The following is a 19848-nucleotide window of genomic DNA, read 5'->3' as shown; positions in this document are numbered from 1 at the left end:
ATAGGAAACTTTTACTTGGTTCTGGGTAGTAGCCATATTTTGGACCTTCCTTTAACAAAATATTCAACCAAACATGAACTTGCACTTTGCTTTAGTAAAGAACTTGGTGCATGATTTACCAACATATGGGCCGCACGGCCGCACCTTAAAACGCTATACTCAGATCTGGCAAACAATAAACAGTCAAATAGGTAACAACGAACTCTATTTACTATTTGTTACAGAGAGGTAACAAGGAAGGAACATGGGTATATTACTATGTACTAACTACCCAGAATGCCTATTTATTTTTGTAAATGAAATGCATCCCACATATTTATTTTGAGAGATAAAAGCTAGGCACATATACGTATTTACAACACATCAAAGCAACTTGTGTTTTGGTCGTGAAATCGATTTGATATCTGACGATCTCTGGATTTCAACACAAGATTTATTTTCCGCTCAGATCGAAAGATAAATCGCACCATTGTGCCCGGTCAGTTTTACCACACAAACGGTTTATCGTACGATCAAATCCTATGAAAAAATAGTAGCGTCAGTACCAAACTAGAGGAGAATACGACCAAAATAAGTCCTAAAAAAATATTAATTAAAAAAAAAAATCGCCTTGAGGGTAAATTAGCATCCCATTGGCCAGTATTTAAAGTCCTAAAAAATAAATCGCCTTGTAAATGCAAATAATGCAAGTACCCTATCCAAAACAAAGAAAAAAGTTCCCCAATCCCCCTCACTGCAGACTGCAGGTGAACTTCTGAGTATAAACGGAATGTACTTCGCTATGAATGTACACAGCATTCGAGATTGCCCTAGACTGCAGATGCTTTAACAGACTTCAGACTTCGTATAGTGAGTTCTCCCATAATCTTAAATGTATAGTCTGGGTTCTCCCCTAGATTTTCCACTGAAGTGAACAAAAATGATCAAAGTCATATGGCTCGGCAAATGAAGAATGAAGGTAGCCCAACATTAATTTCTAGTCAATCTGTTGATCAAAGTTCTAGCTATTATGGAACATTGCAAAAAGTACGGTGATAATTAAAAGAAGGGTGGGGTAGGTACCTAGCAGGTATGAATCAATGAAACGAAGTATCTCGAAAATAACACAGTCTAAACTCTGAAATAATGAACGCCGAAAACGCGTTCTCCCGACGAAATATTTTCGAAAAAAGCGAATTATTTGGGATAACTTTGTTGCTTTATTTTCGGGTGAAAGCCTGAAGCCGAAATCCGCGAAATGGATAAAAAGTAGCGTCTCGAACATTTTGCCACTCTAACAGAAGAGTAAATAGACCCCAAACAGACAAGACTGTATCTGAAGCACGCCGAGAATGACGTAATTTACAACGAGAGGAAAATATTTAAGTATTTTTTTAGAAAAATAAAAAAGTAAAAATATCAAAAAATAGGTTTAGAAATGGGAAACCAAAAAACCCTAGTAAAAAATCACACCTCACGATTTAAATCAAGGAAAAATCGATTTTCCAAACTGATCAAACCTGGAAATCCCTCAACGAAATCTTGAAAGACGAACCGAAAAGCTCGACGCAATAGTCGGGAACTCCAGGTCGCCAACACGATCAATGAGAGAAGTTACACTAGTGTCCTGTCTAATTCTAATATTCTCTTCCATGAATACAAAGCGATCCCCGAGTTAAAAAATAAACTCCAAGCATGAAGAAAAAGTAGCAGAGAGCAGTGTGTATAGAGCAGGCTGTAATGCTACGTGAAGAACAACATCGAGTTTGAAAAAAATAAAGAAAAGAAAAAAACTCGAGATGACGTCGTTCTACAGCGCATATTTATAATGGCGGATTTTACAAGAACACACAGGAAATATTTTTATGATTATTTCTCGTCCGATTATCCTGCCCAATTCGTGCACTATGGGTCCAGAAATTCCAGGAATCGGACGCAAAAACTTACCAATTTCCTCGGCGGCTTTGAACTCGAACCAGGTTCCGTCATTTTGAATTTAAATTCACACAAACACTAGGTACGTAATTTTTTACGAATTGAACACACGATAAAAATATTTTTCGGAATAGGACGAGAAAACAAGCAACATAGGCTCTACCTTGAACATGGTTTGAACTCGAAACACACGATAAAAATATTTTTCGGAATAGGACGAGAAAACAAGCAACATAGGCTCTACCTTGAACATGGTTTGAACTCGAATGACGAATTGACGAAAAAAAAAGAGGGGAAGTTTCATTACCCAAGTGCTGTAGAAATGCGGGTGTTCCCCACCTCTTTATTCTTGTTTAATGGTTCTGAAAGAGAAGGATTTTGTGACTGGAAAATGTGAAAACGCTTTCTTTTTCATATTTTTTATTAATTTTTGAATCTAATTTTTATTAAAACAAAGGTTTCCGATAGTAAAACACGCAATAGTATCCAATTTTCCCGAAAAAGCCGTAAATTTTCTGATAAAAATTGATTGTTTACAAAAATTGGAATTTTCAAAATTTCGCACGCGTTTTTAGTTCACACAGAAAACACATGTGGCAGCACTTGCTGGAGAGGGAAAAATTTCAAGAATGCTGATGATTTTTGTAAAATCCCACGGAGGGATATTTTTTGTTTCGAGGGATTTTTCACGTGCTCAGACAATAGACCAGCCGCGATAAATTAATATTTATTATATTTAAGTAGATTCGTGATTCGCAATTTTAACTTGAGACCTAACATAATTTACTTAAACACAAAATAACAACCCAAATATAATGTAGATTTGTACAGTAATATTATTATGTTGAAACGAAAGAACAGGGGAATATGAGGGAGTGAGAGATAGAGGTAGGTACCTACCGAGAGTACCGAGTGTGAATAAGGGTGCATGAGTGAGAAAGATAAAGGGTATGAGTGAGTGAGAGAAAAAATTATGAGCGAGTGAGAGGAAAGTAAGAAAGAATATATTAAATTGCTTAGGGTATGATTCTTAAGATTTTAAGGTCCGAGGACCTTAGAACTTAGAGGGTTCCTTCAACAACTATTAAAGACAAAAGCACCGCATGTCCACGCGATCACGAATTCCCCATGGATTACTAAAGTTAAGCAACGTGACGCGTGGTAGGTATTCGGATGGGTGACCATCGGGGCAATCGAGTGCTGCTAATAGCTTTTCTCAGTCCCACTCGGGCTGGAGGGAATCATCTGACTAATCGAGTAGCTTGTCGCCAAATGAAGGGTAAAAATTCCGTCACTAAAAACCTTCGCAGTTAGGTATACCAGTGACATTAAAAGATCAAAACCCTTGAAAAAATCTAGGGGCCACATCATTTGACTCCGAAGATCTTGGGGCCACATCATTTGACTCCGAAGATCTAAAGCCGGGGTGCTACGGTAGGCGGACTGCTGATCCCATACTGAGTAATCCTCGTCATTTGAATGTCTATCGGGGCGGTATTATCGTACAGGGAGGGGGCTTGGAATATAATGCCGCACGTTCCTAGAACGCAGGCCGCGGTAAAGACGCACAGGAAGAACCGGTCCAGAACCATCGAGACGTACTTCCAATCCTCGACGATCTGGAAAATAGGGGCGAAATTTTCAGACAAGAGGGTAGAAAAATAGAATAGAATATACCTACCTTGTTTATCATGCCAGAATGAGACTGAAATCCTGCCAGAATAAGACATAGGTAAAGTTTACAAATAGGTAAATGAAACCTTGTTTAAATTATAGAAAAATAAAGTGCCGAAAAAAGCTGTGTCCACACATAGTCGACTCCGTCGATCGACGTCGACTGGAACCGTACACTGCCTCGACAACACTCACCTCTTCACTTCGTCGATCGACCATCAATCGACGGGGTGGCGTCGATTGTGTGGACACAGCTTAAAATCTGATTTCCACCAGTGTTGAAGGCTAAATTACCGAAACCTATGGAAACATCTCAATTCTCTCTATAGCAGGGGTGGCTATAACGTTCGCCTGCGGCGTGACTCACCCCAAATCGGCTTTATGGGATTACGGCTCCCGAAGGTAAGGTTAGTGGCCACCCCTGCTGTATAGTTGCGCATTTCACCCACCTCGTTGTCTTTATCCGCATCTTTAATGTGTTGAGCAATAAACCGGACGCCTTCAAACGCTGACAGTATCTCCGGGGTCAGCTGTCTTGGGATCACATTGTCAGCATCCGCCACTGAGCGAAAAAACCAAAGAGAAACTACATTAGATAGGTACCTACTTTTTACGATATTTTTTGTTTCGAGGGATTTTTCACGTGCTCAGACAATAGACCAGCCGCGATAAATTAATATTTATTATATTTAAGTAGATATTTTTTGTTTCGAGGGATTTTTCACGTGCTCAGACAATAGACCAGCCGCGATAAATTAATATTTATTATATTTAAGTAGATTCGCAATTTTAACTTGAGACCTAACATAATTTACTTAAACACAAAATAACAACCCAAATATAATGTAGATTTGTACAGTAATATTATTATGTTGAAACGAAAGAACAGGGGAATATGAGGGAGTGAGAGATAGAGGTAGGTACCTACCGAGAGTACCGAGTGTGAATAAGGGTGCATGAGTGAGAAAGATAAAGGGTATGAGTGAGTGAGAGAAAAAATTATGAGCGAGTGAGAGGAAAGTAAGAAAGAATATATTAAATTGCTTAGGGTATGATTCTTAAGATTTTAAGGTCCGAGGACCTTAGAACTTAGAGGGTTCCTTCAACAACTATTAAAGACAAAAGCACCGCATGTCCACGCGATCACGAATTCCCCATGGATTACTAAAGTTAAGCAACGTGACGCGTGGTAGGTATTCGGATGGGTGACCATCGGGGCAATCGAGTGCTGCTAATAGCTTTTCTCAGTCCCACTCGGGCTGGAGGGAATCATCTGACTAATCGAGTAGCTTGTCGCCAAATGAAGGGTAAAAATTCCGTCACTAAAAACCTTCGCAGTTAGGTATACCAGTGACATTAAAAGATCAAAACCCTTGAAAAAATCTAGGGGCCACATCATTTGACTCCGAAGATCTTGGGGCCACATCATTTGACTCCGAAGATCTAAAGCCGGGGTGCTACGGTAGGCGGACTGCTGATCCCATACTGAGTAATCCTCGTCATTTGAATGTCTATCGGGGCGGTATTATCGTACAGGGAGGGGGCTTGGAATATAATGCCGCACGTTCCTAGAACGCAGGCCGCGGTAAAGACGCACAGGAAGAACCGGTCCAGAACCATCGAGACGTACTTCCAATCCTCGACGATCTGGAAAATAGGGGCGAAATTTTCAGACAAGAGGGTAGAAAAATAGAATAGAATATACCTACCTTGTTTATCATGCCAGAATGAGACTGAAATCCTGCCAGAATAAGACATAGGTAAAGTTTACAAATAGGTAAATGAAACCTTGTTTAAATTATAGAAAAATAAAGTGCCGAAAAAAGCTGTGTCCACACATAGTCGACTCCGTCGATCGACGTCGACTGGAACCGTACACTGCCTCGACAACACTCACCTCTTCACTTCGTCGATCGACCATCAATCGACGGGGTGGCGTCGATTGTGTGGACACAGCTTAAAATCTGATTTCCACCAGTGTTGAAGGCTAAATTACCGAAACCTATGGAAACATCTCAATTCTCTCTATAGCAGGGGTGGCTATAACGTTCGCCTGCGGCGTGACTCACCCCAAATCGGCTTTATGGGATTACGGCTCCCGAAGGTAAGGTTAGTGGCCACCCCTGCTGTATAGTTGCGCATTTCACCCACCTCGTTGTCTTTATCCGCATCTTTAATGTGTTGAGCAATAAACCGGACGCCTTCAAACGCTGACAGTATCTCCGGGGTCAGCTGTCTTGGGATCACATTGTCAGCATCCGCCACTGAGCGAAAAAACCAAAGAGAAACTACATTAGATAGGTACCTACTTTTTACTTTTTTTTAAAGAGGTTTGATAGAGGGAACTGTAACTGAGAAAAGAACAGGATAGGAGAAAGCCAGCCGTTCCGAGAACGAACATTATCCGGCCTAGCGCTTACAAAGGCAGACGCACTACACTCCAAGCTAACTAGACTGGCCATAAATAGGTTTAATCTTAAAAAGGTCAAAAATATTATTTGTCCAGTAGGGCAAAGTGGTCACCCAAGTTTTGCATATTACCTGAGGCTCTGCCCCTATGTTCATCATCATGCAGGCCACTTTTGAAGTTGGAACAGTCGTAGTTGAGACAGTCCTTGGACCCGTCCTTGATGTCGCCACACGAATCGATGCTGTCCCTGCAAACATGATAGCTATAACCATTTCGGCAGACCAAGTGCGGGCAATCATTCTAAAGGTGTGTCCAGACATAGTCGACCGGCTGTCGATCGACGAGGTGAATCTATGTTGTCGAGGCAGTGTGGACGGTTCTGTTGACATCGATCGATGGCCGGTCGACTATGTGTGGACACACCTATAAGGATCGTGGACCCTATATGGACACACCTATAAGGATGTGTGGATCGAAGGTGGGAATCTCGAAATTTTACCGAAAATACGAAACCTAGGAGAGGCTTGAACACTCGTCTTGTGTGAAAAACAGGGTGGAGCGGAGAGCATAGAGCTCGTAGAGGGAAGCGACTGAGAAGGCTCTATGCTCCACATTGTTTTTACCTTTAGACGAAATAAAGGAGTTGTATGCAAGCAATAAGTTGACAAAGTTTCATAGCAATCGGATGAGCGGTTTGGCCAGGCATAAAGTTCGAACACACAAACATTCAGTTTTACTTTCCTTATCGCAGTTTTTAATGCCAAACACGTTTTGAGGTCCCTAGAGCCTAAATCCAAAGTTTCAGCCATTGGTCCGTTTGTGTGTCTGTCTGTCCGTCCGGAAACAAAATATCTCGAGAACGGTAAGAGCTAGAGACTTGAAATTTGGTATGTAGCTGTCAAATGTGACAAGGATGCGACACGAAACTTTTGGTTATAATCAGTGCAACGGTTGGCGGCATTTTACCGCTTTTTGTCGGTTTTCGGTCTAGTTTAACAATATCTCGGGAACGGTATGAGCTAGAGACTTGAAATTTGGTATGTAGTTCACAAATGTGACAAGGATGCAACAGAAAACGTTTAGCTGAGATAGGTGCTGCGCTTGGCGCTATTTTGACCACTTTTGGACGGATTTCGACCGTTTTTTGGCGGTTTTCAGCTATACCGACTAAACGGTTAGAGATAAGAGGGAAGCGACTGAGAAGGCTCTATGCTCCACTTTGTTTTTACCTTTAGACGAAATAGAGGAGTTGTAGTTAGCTGAAAAAAGTAGAACGGTCCTTGGGTGGTAGAAAGTGCCTTCGGAAATAACCTCACCTAGTGGCTACCTTGACCTCAAGATGAAATCAATTACTATCCCTATCGAGTTTATCGACCCATAAGTAGAGTTTCTGTGTAAACCCACCTATAGTCGCCATCAATGTAGCCATCCCCATCGGTATCTTCCCGATACAAAATGTCCCCGGGGTTGTACGGGGGACGTCGCATGAACAAGATTTTGGGCATGATGTGCAGGAAGATTTTTCGCATGCACGGCCCCATAGTGTGGGTAGAAGGACCCCTGAAATCAGAGAATGGGGTAGGGCGGTAGAGTATAATTAGACTGCGGAGGTAAAGGGACTTTTCAGTATTATCCTAGGAGGATAAACAGGGTATATTCTATTAAGAGATCTCAAATTCTCAATCCGAGGTTGACTTTTCAAGACTGACGTTGTAGTGCCGCGTATGAGATTGTCTAAAAACCTCGGCCCACCAGGGGTCGCACTTGGGACATCCGGCGTGCATGATGAGATACTCACTCAGTCATGGAGGTTGTTTTGATATTTTAAGCATTTCCAAAGTAATGGTAAGATAGACGGATAGTCAAATTATCGTCTTACCCTATAAGGGGTATTTTAGGTCTAGTTAAAAATCACCGTTTTAAAGATCTGTGGCAAAGAAATACCCCGGGGGAATTCTTCAAACCAGCCAGACCGTCTCAGCAGTGCATGTACCAGGGTACTATATTTCCACAAGAGCTCAGTTGCTGCAGTTGTGGAGCAGCAGCAGTTGTTTACAACGGTTGTTGTTTTGCAGCAATAGTAGCGAGTGATACTCCGATAAAGCCTGAGGTAACCCCGGACCGAGGAGTCTATAGGGGAAAAAAAAGCCGTCCCGGCAGAGCTTGCTTGTGCCGGAATGGCCATAGCCGTCTCACACTCACCGGAAATGAATGTTGAGAACGCCGACAGTGACGCAAATGGAGAGCGACACAATGATCATGGTGAACAGGATATACTTGCCCAGGAGGGGAACGGCGAGGGAGGTGGGGGGAATAATTTCGGCCAGCAGGAGGAAGAACACGGTCAGCGACACGAGAATGCTACTGCACAGTGATACCTGTGAGAGAGAAACAGATGAGATGAAAAATGTCCCAAAGCCAGCCTAGCTAGCCAAGAAAGTAGAGCGTCTTCTTGTAAACAATGTAAACGTTAGGTCGCAGCCGCGCAGGTACCATTCCAGCCTGGGGAACTTAATGCTAAACAGACGCCACAAGCCAGTTGTAAACAATGTAAACGTTAGGTCGCAGCCGCGCAGGTACCATTCCAGCCTGGGGAACTTAATGCTAAACAGACGCCACAAGCCAGCAATGACACTCTATATTTCACCTCGGGGCGGATTTTATCCTGAAGGGATAAGGTTCGTTCTCGGAACGGCTGGCTTCCTCTTATTCTGTCTTCCTTCTCTCTTCGATTTCGGGACGATGAGACCTCCGTTATAGTAGTTCCCTCTATCAAACCTCTTTGAAAATGTTGACTTTGGTTACTTACCTTTTCACCAGAGTCGGCCGGTAGATAATACACCAGGACGGTAAGGAAGGTAATGCCCACGCAAGGGATAATCAAATTCACAGTGTAGAAGAGCGTCTTTCGTCGCATGGTGAGGTTGAACACGATGTCTGGAATAGTGAAGAAATTGAGGTAATAATATACCTAATGGTGGTGGCAACAGAGCCATTCACAAGAAGGATTCAGCCTAGTTAGCTTGGTTGATAACAGATAAAGAGGGAATGTTATTGATTTCAATGGAATTTCATGACGGAATTAAGGAGTCCTAGTAAAGGAATCAAGGAGTATACTTAGCCAGCCCAGTCAGCAATCATCAATTCGTCACAACTTAACCACCCAGATTTGGTCCAGGGGAATTCGATTGGATGGCGCTGAGGCGCTGTTTCATTCAATCACAGATCATAGCTATAGCAAAGGAATTGTGTAGGTAACTTTGATAATAATACCTAACCGTACACACAGAAGGCTATAAGTACCCCAGAGATATTGCCAACTTACCTGCAGAACCCACACGTTGGTTGTCATCACCTGAGACTTCAAGTTCTGAAAACAGACGGGAACGTCATATCGAGATTAGGACAGACCGTCGGCGGAAAAAGCTTCAATCTTCAGAGACCAGGAGACCAGAAGTGGCGAGACGTGTGTGACGAAGGATTCTTCAACCACACACGGTCCGACTGTCTGACTAGACAGAGGGTACTTCGGACTTCTGTAACCTACCATACACATGTAACCTACCACAGCTCTTCACCGAAGGACCATTTCATAAAACACTTTGCGAAGATGCGAAGGTTTTTGTTTTAAACCTCCCATCATTAACTCAATGGGGTCGTCTTCCTAGACTAACGTCTTTCTGAGCTTCTAGCGAAGTGTGGTTTACGAAAAGCATGTCCAATAAGATTATTAACTCGAGGGGTTTTAAACCTCCAATCCTTTCAACACCGGGAGATAGGTATACCATCCTATATCACGGGCACTGAAAGAGGCAAGTCTTCTTCTTGAAATGGGCACCGAGTCCCATTGAATGGAACTGTCGGTAGCCAAATCTGGTCCTTACCAATTCGAACAGGTTGGACAATTTGAGTCCAAGATAGACGGTCAGAGTCTCCGTGTTGTTGGCAACAGGGCGGATAAGCCGGTTGTAGTTACTGAGCAGATCATCGTACAGACGTTTGGCATCAGGGTTCGCTTCGAGCGGTTTAACGGCACCTGTGAAGAACAGATAAAGGGACTGTTATTCATTTCAATGGAATTATGGCGGAATTAAGGAGTTCTAATAAAGGAATTAAGGAGTATACTTAGCCAGCTTAGTCAGCTTGGAGGATAGCGCGTCAGCCTTGTAAGTGCTAGGCCGCGGGTTCGATTACCGCCTGGGACGGATTTTCTCCTAAACAGAGATGAGGTTCGATCTCGGAACGGCTGGCTTTCTCCTATCCTGTCTTCCTTCTCTCTTTAATAAGAGCTTAGGAGTTACCCCTATATCAAACCTCTTTAAAAAAGGATTTTAGGTATATACTTACCATAAACAACCTTTGGAGAGCATATCAGATAAACAAACAGGATAACTTTGGTGTAATGTTTGTTCATCCCACTGGTCAGCCCCATCATTCGCGACATTTTGAGGCACTTTTATGAAAGATTAGATAAGACAGAATTAGACATAAAGTAAGCCATTTATTTAATGAAACATTAGATTATACAGAAAGTAAGCCATTTTATTTAATTTTCTAATGAAACTTTGTAATTATACTTTGAGACAAAAGTGGTATAGGATGATAATTGTTGGTAGGCATAGGACGTCCAGAAAACAAGCAGCGATTCGCGCGTTTCTTTCTGCAGAATACAGACTGGGAAAGTAAACTATCTACATATAAAAGTTAATAATAAAACACTTATTTACGAATAAGATAATAAAATAGAAAGTAAAAATAAGTTAAGTAAATACAAAATATTATACGAAAGCTGAATATAAAATCCGTATTGACGTTGTGAAAATGGGCGGACCACCCATTTTCGAGCGAAAAAAACGGGAAGAAAAGGAGAACGGTATACAAACGGCGTTTCCCAATCGTTCCTCCTGTAACACTGACACAGAAATGAGGCTATTACTATTAACGAGAGAGATAGAGAGAGAGAGAAAGAGAGAGAGAGAGAGAGAGAGAGAGAGAGAGAGAGGGAGAGAGAGAGAGAGAGAGAGAGAGAGACAGCGAGGATGAGAAAGGAAGGAGGGAAGGAATGAGCGAGAAAGGAAGACTGGGAGGGAGAGAAAGAGAGAGAGAGAAAGACAGGGAGAGAGGGAGGGAGAAAAATTTCGTTTCTGACTTGCGTTTTTCATGCTGATGCAGGGAGAGTGTTTGCTGATCTATATGCGCAGGCTGCTGATGGAGCAAACTCCGAAACGGTGAGAGGGGTGGGAGGGGAAAAAATATTGCGCGAGGGGTAGGGGGGGGGAAACAGTGTGATGGAGAGGTGGCTTAGGGGAAAGGAGGGAAACTGAAAAATACCTCCACTGCCTCCAGTTGCTTGCTGGTGAAATGCATTCGGCACACCATTTAAAATTATTGAAAGGACAATCTGCGAACTTTGGTCTTTGGAATGCAATATGCGAGTATGGGAGTCAAGGTTTTCTTTTCCAAGAGGTTCGGTAGAAATAACTTTAACTGCTGAGATCTTATCGTCCCGAAAGTGAAGAGAAAAGACAGGATAGGAGAAAGGCAGCCATTTCGGAGACTTATCTATTTAACATAAAGTTCGCCAAGGACGGGATTCGATCCGAACCCGCGACTTTTAGCGCTTAGTTATAGTTATAAACTAGAGAGAGGCTGGCCTCGGAGTCAAGTTAATGAGGGTTGAATTTGTACGGAAATACCTACATCGTAGAAAAAGCCACATAAGAATAAGATTCGCGCAGATGTAGAAACAACCAAAGTTGAAATAGCCAGCTTACTTCGTTCGTTCAAAGTAAAACATATATTGCCCCTTTAAAAATATTGTGATGCAACCATCCTGACAGGGAGGGAAAAAGGAAGCTCTTGAGGGAATTTTTAAAAGTTATGGAGGGATTTTTTTTTAGTTCTACGTCACTGTCACCTGTCACTGCCAACTTCCACTTTGCGTCCTTTTTTCCTTCCTTACAAATCTTGGAAAATTTCTTATCAAATCTGATTTCAGTTATTCAGTTTTCGGTGTTTTTATTGTTTTTGAGACAGTTTACATCAGATACTGCTCTTTCTTCTTTGGTCTAGCTAGACTCCTGTTGATTTCATTTTAGGACCTCACTTGAGGTTGAACACGATGTCTGGAATAGTGAAGAAATTGAGGTAATAATATACCTAATGGTGGTGGCAACAGAGCCATTCACAAGAAGGACTCAGCCTAGTTAGCTTGGTTGATAACAGATAAAGAGGGAATGTTATTGATTTCAATGGAATTTCATGGCGGAATTAAGGAGTCCTAGTAAAGGAATTAAGGAGTATACTTAGCCAGCCCAGTCAGCTTGTAGGATAGCGCGTCAGCCTTGTAAGCGCTAGACCGCGGGTTCGATTCCCGCCCGGGGCGGCTTTTATCCTGAACGAATAATGGTCGTTCTCGGAACGGCGGGCTTTCTCCTATCCTGTCTTCCTTCTCTCTTCGATTTCGGAACGATAAGAATTTTCCCTCAGTCCCCTCTATCAAACCCCTTGGAAAAAAAAGGAAGATAAAAATCTCACCTGAGAAAGGTTCCTTGCAGCAAGGGTAGTATTCTTCGTTCCGAATGGCGGGCACTCTGATAATGTCCCACTCAACGGATAAATAGAACTCACTCAGATTGATACCAACTGGAACAATGTTCGATCCGGGCTTCTGATTCATATGTTTCAGATCCACCTGTTGTGTGGAGGGAGAAATTAGGCATAAGAATTGTAAATAAATTATTCCATTAAAACATGAAAGGTTTGGTACGGATAAGTCAACAAAAGGTGCCGTACACCCAGAAAATCCAGAAATACGCTGAATAATTCCAAAGTATTTGCTATGCAGCAGGTGCCTACTATTGTTCAAAGTAAGGCAGTCGCACGTTAATCATGGAAGCAACCTGGACCACCAGCAAATCCACATACTGCATATAGGTTATAGCTCCCCCCTTTGAAAATCTCACAACACTGCAGATCGTCCGAAACATACGAGTTTCAAATTCGTTTCATGGATTAAGGAGACATACGAGTATTTCTATCAACTTGAAATCTGTTGGCCTTTCATGAAAAGGACACGGAAGATAAGATAGGGATTTGGCATAGCGCCAAATATTGTCACTTTTTTTTTATTTGGGTCCAGAAAGATCCAAAATTGACTGCAGGAAGTGCAGGAACCTATGTTGTCACTCACCTGAAATCCATTGTAGGTCCAAGAGCCGAATCGCATGTTGCAACTTTGCTGGTCGAATGGGAAATAGAGGACGTCGATCTTGCATGAAGACTTGTAGATGGCGGGCGGGGTCCACTCGACTTCCCCGGTGTACTTGAGTAGCGCCTTGGTCATCAGGGTCACCTCGTAGTTACCGTCAGCACTGAGGGAAAATAGAATAGAATATGCCTTGTTTATCCTGCTCGAATGAGAGTAAGTCCCTTTACCCCAGCAGATCTCACCTGAGAAAGGTTCCTTGCAGCAAGGGTAGTATTCTTCGTTCCGAATGGCGGGCACTCTGATAATGTCCCACTCAACGGATAGATAGAACTCACTCAGATTGATACCAACTGGAACAATGTTTGAGCCGGTCTTCTGATTCATGTGTTTCAGATCCACCTGTTGTATGGAGGGAGAAATTAGGCATAAGAATTGTAAATAAATTATTCCATAAAACATGAAAGATTTGGTACGGATAAGTCAACAAAAGGTGCCGTACACCCAAAAATACGCTGAATAATTCCAAAGTATTTGCTATGCAGCAGGTGCCTACTATTGTTCAAAGTAAGGCAGTCGCACGTTAATCATGGAAGCAACCTGGACCACCAGCAGATCGACATACTGCATATAGGTTATAGCTCCCCCCTTTGAAAATCTCACAACACTGCAGATCGTCCGAAACATGCGAGTTTCAAATTCGTTTCATGGATTAAGGAGACATACGAGTATTTCTATCAAACTGTAATCTGTCGGCCTTTCATGAAAAGGACACGGAAGATAAGATAGGGGATTTGGCATAGCGCCAAATATCTGTCACTTTTTTCTTTATTTGGGTCCAGAAAGATCCAAAATTGACTGCAGGAAGTGCAGCAACCTATGTTGTCACTCACCCAGTCAGCTTGTAGGATAGCGCGTCTGCCTTGTAAGCGCTAGACCGCGGGTTCGATTCCCGCCCGGGGCGGCTTTTATCCTGAACGGATAATGGTCGTTCTCGGAACGGCGGGCTTTCTCCTATCCTGTCTTCCTTCTCTCTTCGATTTCGGGACGATAAGAACTTTCCCTCAGTTCCCCTCTATCAAACCTCTTGAAAAACAAGCTGGGCCCGTGCCTCCGGGATTTTTTTAGCCCCCAGTTATTCGATCGTGATTAGAGAAAATCAGTACCTATGTACCTACCTAATTTGTTTAATATTCAGTTTATTATTATTCTTGATTTGATTTTACTTTCATGTAATGATTTAAATCTAATTTGTTTAATATTCAGTTTATTATTATTCTTGATTTGATTTTTTGATTTTACTTTCATGTAATGATTTAAAATCAAGACTAGAGCCCGTTCTCCCTTTATTCCCAATATAATGTTTAAGTCACCCATCCATTTATTGGCCTTGCTCGGCGTAGCTTAACACAGATGACGCTAAAACCGTCTTAAAATAACGACTGAAGTGTTATCTAAAACTTTCTCGCTTTGAGTCTATAGGTCGTCGCGACAAATTTCGAGATCAGAGCTCATTTGTGTGAGAAAATGTGAAAAAAATCCCCCAAAACCATTTTTTTACTTTTCTTTTTTGTTTTTTTGGCGTTATGGTTCTCTGGACAAAATTTGCACCACCACTTTCGTGTTCCTGGTAAAAAAGACCTTTAATTTGATATTAGGTCGACCAGGTTTGGATAAGTCCTTCTATGGGGACAGACAGACTGACATACAGACACCGAAGCGAATACAATAGCCCGTCCACTATACCTTTTGTTATTATTATCGTAATAATAAAGGAAGGACGGGATCTATGTATGGCCTGCTACCCAGTGGAGTCAATACAGGGTTTATACAATTTCTCAGAATGAAATTCCATGACTTCCAGAAAATTAGGGGCGGAGGTACTGAAAAATCAGTAAGATTACACCTTCATTTAAATAAAATATGCAATATGCAGAACGTCAAGGAATATGAGGTGGAATGCGCCGCAGGCTGTTTTTAGGAAAAACTTGATATTTAATTTTTGACCGAGTGGCAAATTCCATGACTTTTCCAAGACTTTTTGGTAGATTTTCCGATTTCATGACTTTTCCAGTTTTTCCAGGTCGCGTATAAGTATAAACCCCGCAATATAAGCACGCTGGTAACTATCAACGTTAAAAGTCCACGCGCCCTTATGTTCCGTCTATCTTGTGCCATATTACTTTACATTGGATCAAATGCAATGTGGAACAAGCTAGATGTAAGGAGTAAGGTGACGGATAAGTGTGCGTGGATCTTTGGCCTGTCTCAGCTGACTTGAAAAAATGTACTAATTCGCGCAGGTCGAGTATTTTTCCTGGAAGGGAGTCTTGTGATGTTGCAGCTACACTAAATTTATAATATCTTACGGGTCTAATTTTTGTTTTGTACTTAAAATTTAAGTTCTTAATTGTTTGACAGGATCAGATGTTTGTTGGACGGAATATTCATATCTCCTCTTAAATTACAATAGAGGTGAATCTGCGAAAATAGTTTTATGTTGGGTATACATAAACATTCCTATGGTAAACATTTTTTGTTTGATCAGTATTACAAATTTTAATAATACATGTAAATAAATCGGAATTATTTTATTTTTTACAAACTATCGACTTTTTTCTTTGTTTAAAACTTACCTAAGAGCGGAAGAAAGAGAGTAAGGGACGAAAAAAAAGGGGAATTATTCTAAGAATTCATGCGGGAAGAACGCGTCCAAAAGCAAATGGAGGGGGGAGGAAGAAAGAGTGAGGGGGGAAAAGCACTTTACGCTATAAATATGTAGTATTCTCTCAGGATAGCCGAAACAAAAATCTCAAATAAATAACAAGAGGACAAAACATAGCGGACTTCTCTCGCCCATCTGACCAGATGGGCAAGCTACGACACAGACCACACGAGTCTAATGCCCCGAACTCCAAAAATTGGAAAAAGGAACATCAAAGGAAAGTAGACATTTACATATTGTTTTGTCACTAATCCTGAACGGTTTGTTCGACTTTGATGAACTTTGCCGAAAATACAAGTCCCTGAAATTCCTTTAGTATTAAAGGAGTGTGCTTTAAAAAGAAAGGCAAAAAGCCCTTGAAATATAAAGCAGTTCTCATGTAGAATTTCGCTTGATTTTTTACAGTGTAGATTGCGGGTTAAATAGGGCCTAAAGAAGGTCCCTTTTTTTTCCAAAATAATATTTTAATAATAATAGACTCGTGAGTGGAAGGTAACCACTAGGCGAGGTTAACACCAAAGGCGTTCTCTACCACCTAACCCTTAGAGGTCCATTATTATGTGATCAAATAAATGAGGATAAAATTTTATACCTCGGCTGGGATCGAACCCGCGCCCTCCTGTTTACCAAGCGAGCGTCTAATGGGAAGTCAGAAAAATGTAGTGCAAAGTTTTCCCACAATATTGTAGGTAATCTCCTTCAGGACCGTCACACTACTATAACGTCACGTGACGTGATGGTAGTGTGTTTCTATCTTTAACCGCCGAAAATGGGAAATTCATATCGATCGGTGATTTGTGGTCCCACCCACTAATGATTCGAACATCCATTTTCACCCCTCGAGGCCACCAGGGCCGAAAGTCCAAATTTCATTTTTGGGTCTAAATATCAGTGTGAATCATTGGTGGGACCTATCTATACCTATTTGAAGCACAAATCACCAAATTCAACTTATTGTTTCATTACAAATTTTCATCAGTAAATGGTTTCTTCAAATTAAATTGATCCCAAGGGCAAGGTAGGCGGATAAAATTCCATACCTCGGCTGGGATTGAACCCACGCCCTCCTGTTTATCAGGCGAGCGCCTTGACCACTACACCACCGAGGCAGGGAAACCTTCAACCTTCAATAGAATAAACCTCATTTATACTTCTCGGATGAGACTGAAAAGTCCCTTCAACAAATAATTTCTTCTTTTTCAACAAATAATTTCTTCTTTTTCAACAAATAATTTCAGACGACAAAAGCAGAAGAACCCAGGATAAAGCCTAAAACAGGAGAAAGAAAATAAGAAGAGGAAAAGAAGCAGAGACACGAGAAGAGGGGGGGGGAGATAAGAGGAAGAAAGAAGACAGAAGGAAGAAGAGAAGGAGGGAGGGAGGGAGAGAGAATATGAGAGGGAATGCGTCGCAGGTCGTTTTTCGGAAATACTCGATATTATGATAACGTATAAATTTGGTATAAAAAGATTTACTTTTAAAATTAAGCCGCATTCTTCCTGTAGATAACACAGCTTCCAATTTCCACCCCTAAATTTTTTAGGTTGAGATTAATAGGTTTTGCTATCCACACCACCTCGTTTTAACTTTTGAAACGAAACTCCTTTGTTTTCTTTAAAAAAGAAGGGAATAAACGTATAAATTTGGTATAAAAAGATTTACTTTTAAAATTAAGCCGCATTCTTCCTGTAGATAACACAGCTTCCAATTTCCACCCCTAATTTTTTTAGGTTGAGATTAAGGTTTTGCAATCCACACCACCTCGTTTTAACTTTTGAAACGAAACTCCTTTGTTTTCTTTAAAAAAGAAGGGAATAGGGCTGTAGAACAAATGACTTTGTGGTTGGAAAAACTAGCCCAGGAAAAATACGACTTTTATTTTGACTCTCTCCCCTGCACAATTTGATCGTACTAACAATGGCAGCTTTACACACTTAATACACAAGTACACATGTATAAGATTCTTATAATAAGAAAATACATCAGAAAATTGTTTTTGATAAGAAAGTACAAAATATAAACGCGTAAAAAAAAAAAAATCTTTTTATTTGGAAAAACTCAAAAATGAGTTAAGCAAGTGGAATAAAATTTCCTTTTATTAAATTTTAGTTTTAATTTCCATTTACTTATGGCCGGGACTACACTCAGAGATTAAACTACTTTTTCTCGTCTTTTACTGGATGTAAAATAATTCGACTACAAATATCTCAGTTAACAATAACAATTTATGGTCGCCAAGAAATAATTGGATTTATAGACTTTTCTCTCTCGTCAATTACCAATTCCAATAATACATAAAAAGAAAATAACAAAATACGCCATTTGGGATCTGGGACCATGATGTGCTAATGGCTATTTCGGGCCTCGTGAGGACAAACCAAGGGCTGGTTTAAACCCAGTGAAATGACAGAAAAATCTTTAGAATAGAATATACCCTGTTTATACTGCAAGAATGAGACTGAGAAGTCCCTTTACTCCCCCCAGTGTAAACAAGGTCTTATGTATTTGGTACAGAATCTTTAGACCCCGATTAGCCCTAGACAGCATCAAGTGGGGAACACACACAGTTGGAAAAAGTGACCCAATCCCTCTTATTGTCAAAGATGTTGTTAGCTAATGTCAAGAATTGACCATTAGGCCATTTTCTTTTCACTAAAAACACTTACAAAACTTTACCACACAAAAGTTTTACAATAAATATCCAATACGTAACAATCCCAACAAAGAAAGTCTTGGCGACATAGGAAACACTAGGTTCCAGTATAACAAACAAGTTGAGCAACGTCGAGCGTGGTCTACACATGGATGGGTGACCTATTCAAATTCTTCTTTGGAAAGTATAGGGCTTGAGCAAACGGTATACGAGTACCGTTCATTGAATGACGAGTATACGTATTTTTGTTTTTTTTTTTTTTTTTTTTTTTTTTTTTTTTTTTTTTTCTGAGCAATGAAATTCTTTCAAATTCTCCAGGAAAGAAAATGCTCTCAGATGCCAAATTTTTCCTCAATACGCTCAGCTTACAAGTTTTCCCATTTATATCTTAGGGTCTTCACTTATGGCCCAGCTGCTTAGCGTGTAAATAAAAATATCTTGGGGGTCAAAATAATGAAACGGGATTTTGAAGAACCTAAGCTCTGAAATGAGAACGAAAAGAACATTCGTACTTAGTTGATACGTATTTATGTTTTTTTTTTTTTTTTATTCTGAGCAATGAAATTCTTTCAAATTCTCCAGGAAAGAAAATGCTCTCAGATACCAAATTTTTCCTCAATACGCTTAGCTTACAAGTTTCCCATTTACATCTTAGGGTCTTCACTTATGGGCCCTGCTGCTTAGCGTGTAAATAAAAATATCTTAGGGTCAAAATATTGAAACGTGATTTTGAAGAACCTAAGCTCTGAAATGAGAACGAAAAAAACATTCGTTCCTACTTAGTTGTTCAAAACGCAGCTGTAACAAAGCATTATAAAATGGTTATTTCAGTCGCTAAAGAACTTCAAAAGCCCTGATTTCACTCCATGCCACTTAAAATCTACTGGAGTTATAAAAAAATCCCTAGAAAAAACTCCTAGAACAAAGATTCTTAAAAAGCAGTCTTTGAAGTTTTAAAAGGGGAGAGGGTAGTGGAGTTGCGTTTAGGGAAAAAATTTTATCCCACATTTTTTCTCCTAGCTGATCTTATTCCTGACGTCCGCAAAACCACCTGGCTTTATTATAAAAAAATCATTTTTCTTTTTTCAATATTCTTTCCGAGTTTCTGAAGAAATATCTTCCAATTCAACACAAATTTAATTACATGATAACGTATAAATGAAAAAACTCCTAGAACAAAGATTCTTAAAAAGCAGTCTTTGAAGTTTTAAAAGGGGAGAGGGTAGTGGAGTTGCGTTTAGGGAAAAATTTTAATCCCACATTTT

The 19848-nt window shown here is 40.6% G+C and overlaps 2 protein-coding genes across 4 annotated transcripts; both read right to left on the bottom strand.

The window, feature by feature from the left end:
- Positions 1–2860: 2860 nt before the first annotated feature.
- On the bottom strand, positions 2861–4546 carry LOC108253343 (acetylcholine receptor subunit beta-like 2). Its single transcript, XM_017447145.2, has 3 exons — positions 4513–4546; positions 4038–4150; positions 2861–3533 (listed from the first exon to the last, which is right to left on the bottom strand). Exons 1-3 carry the CDS (start codon positions 4544–4546, stop codon positions 3330–3332), a joined length of 351 nt encoding a protein of 116 aa, XP_017302634.1. The 3' UTR covers positions 2861–3329.
- A 16-nt stretch (positions 4547–4562) lies between these two features.
- LOC103516650 (acetylcholine receptor subunit beta-like 2) lies at positions 4563–13592 on the bottom strand. Of its 3 annotated transcripts, none has more exons than XM_017447149.2 (8): positions 13191–13382; positions 12536–12692; positions 8808–8935; positions 8201–8376; positions 7403–7558; positions 6130–6245; positions 5740–5852; positions 4563–5235 (listed from the first exon to the last, which is right to left on the bottom strand). In XM_017447149.2, exons 1-8 carry the CDS (start codon positions 13341–13343, stop codon positions 5032–5034), a joined length of 1203 nt encoding a protein of 400 aa, XP_017302638.1. In that variant the 5' UTR covers positions 13344–13382; the 3' UTR covers positions 4563–5031. The 3 variants fall into 3 exon arrangements, with proteins under 3 accessions (XP_017302638.1, XP_017302637.1, XP_026684781.1); XM_017447148.2 differs by having other exon boundaries at positions 6130–6239; positions 13191–13368; XM_026828980.1 differs by lacking the exons at positions 12536–12692; positions 13191–13382 and adding an exon at positions 13451–13592.
- Positions 13593–19848: the final 6256 nt, after the last annotated feature.

This window comes from Diaphorina citri, unplaced genomic scaffold (assembly GCF_000475195.1).
Source record: "Diaphorina citri unplaced genomic scaffold, Diaci psyllid genome assembly version 1.1 scaffold1627, whole genome shotgun sequence".
Lineage (NCBI taxonomy): Eukaryota > Metazoa > Arthropoda > Insecta > Hemiptera > Psyllidae > Diaphorina > Diaphorina citri.
This window is presented reverse-complemented; position numbering and strand designations above follow the sequence as displayed.

Coding starts and splice junctions, on each gene's coding strand:
- LOC108253343 (XM_017447145.2), bottom strand. CDS start 4,546: ATGCACCCTTATTCACACTCGGTACTCTCGGTAG. Junction 4,151..4,512: donor ACACTCGGTACTCTCGGTAG/GTACCTACCTCT, acceptor TTTTTCGCTCAG/TGGCGGATGCTGACAATGTG. Junction 3,534..4,037: donor ATGCGGATAAAGACAACGAG/GTGGGTGAAATG, acceptor CCTATTTTCCAG/ATCGTCGAGGATTGGAAGTA.
- LOC103516650 (XM_017447149.2), bottom strand. CDS start 13,343: ATGACCAAGGCGCTACTCAAGTACACCGGGGAAGTCGAGTGGACCCCG. Junction 8,936..12,535: donor CTGCAAGGAACCTTTCTCAG/GTGAGATTTTTA, acceptor TCACTATTCCAG/ACATCGTGTTCAACCTCACC. Junction 5,853..6,129: donor ACATAGGGGCAGAGCCTCAG/GTAATATGCAAA, acceptor TTTTTCGCTCAG/TGGCGGATGCTGACAATGTG.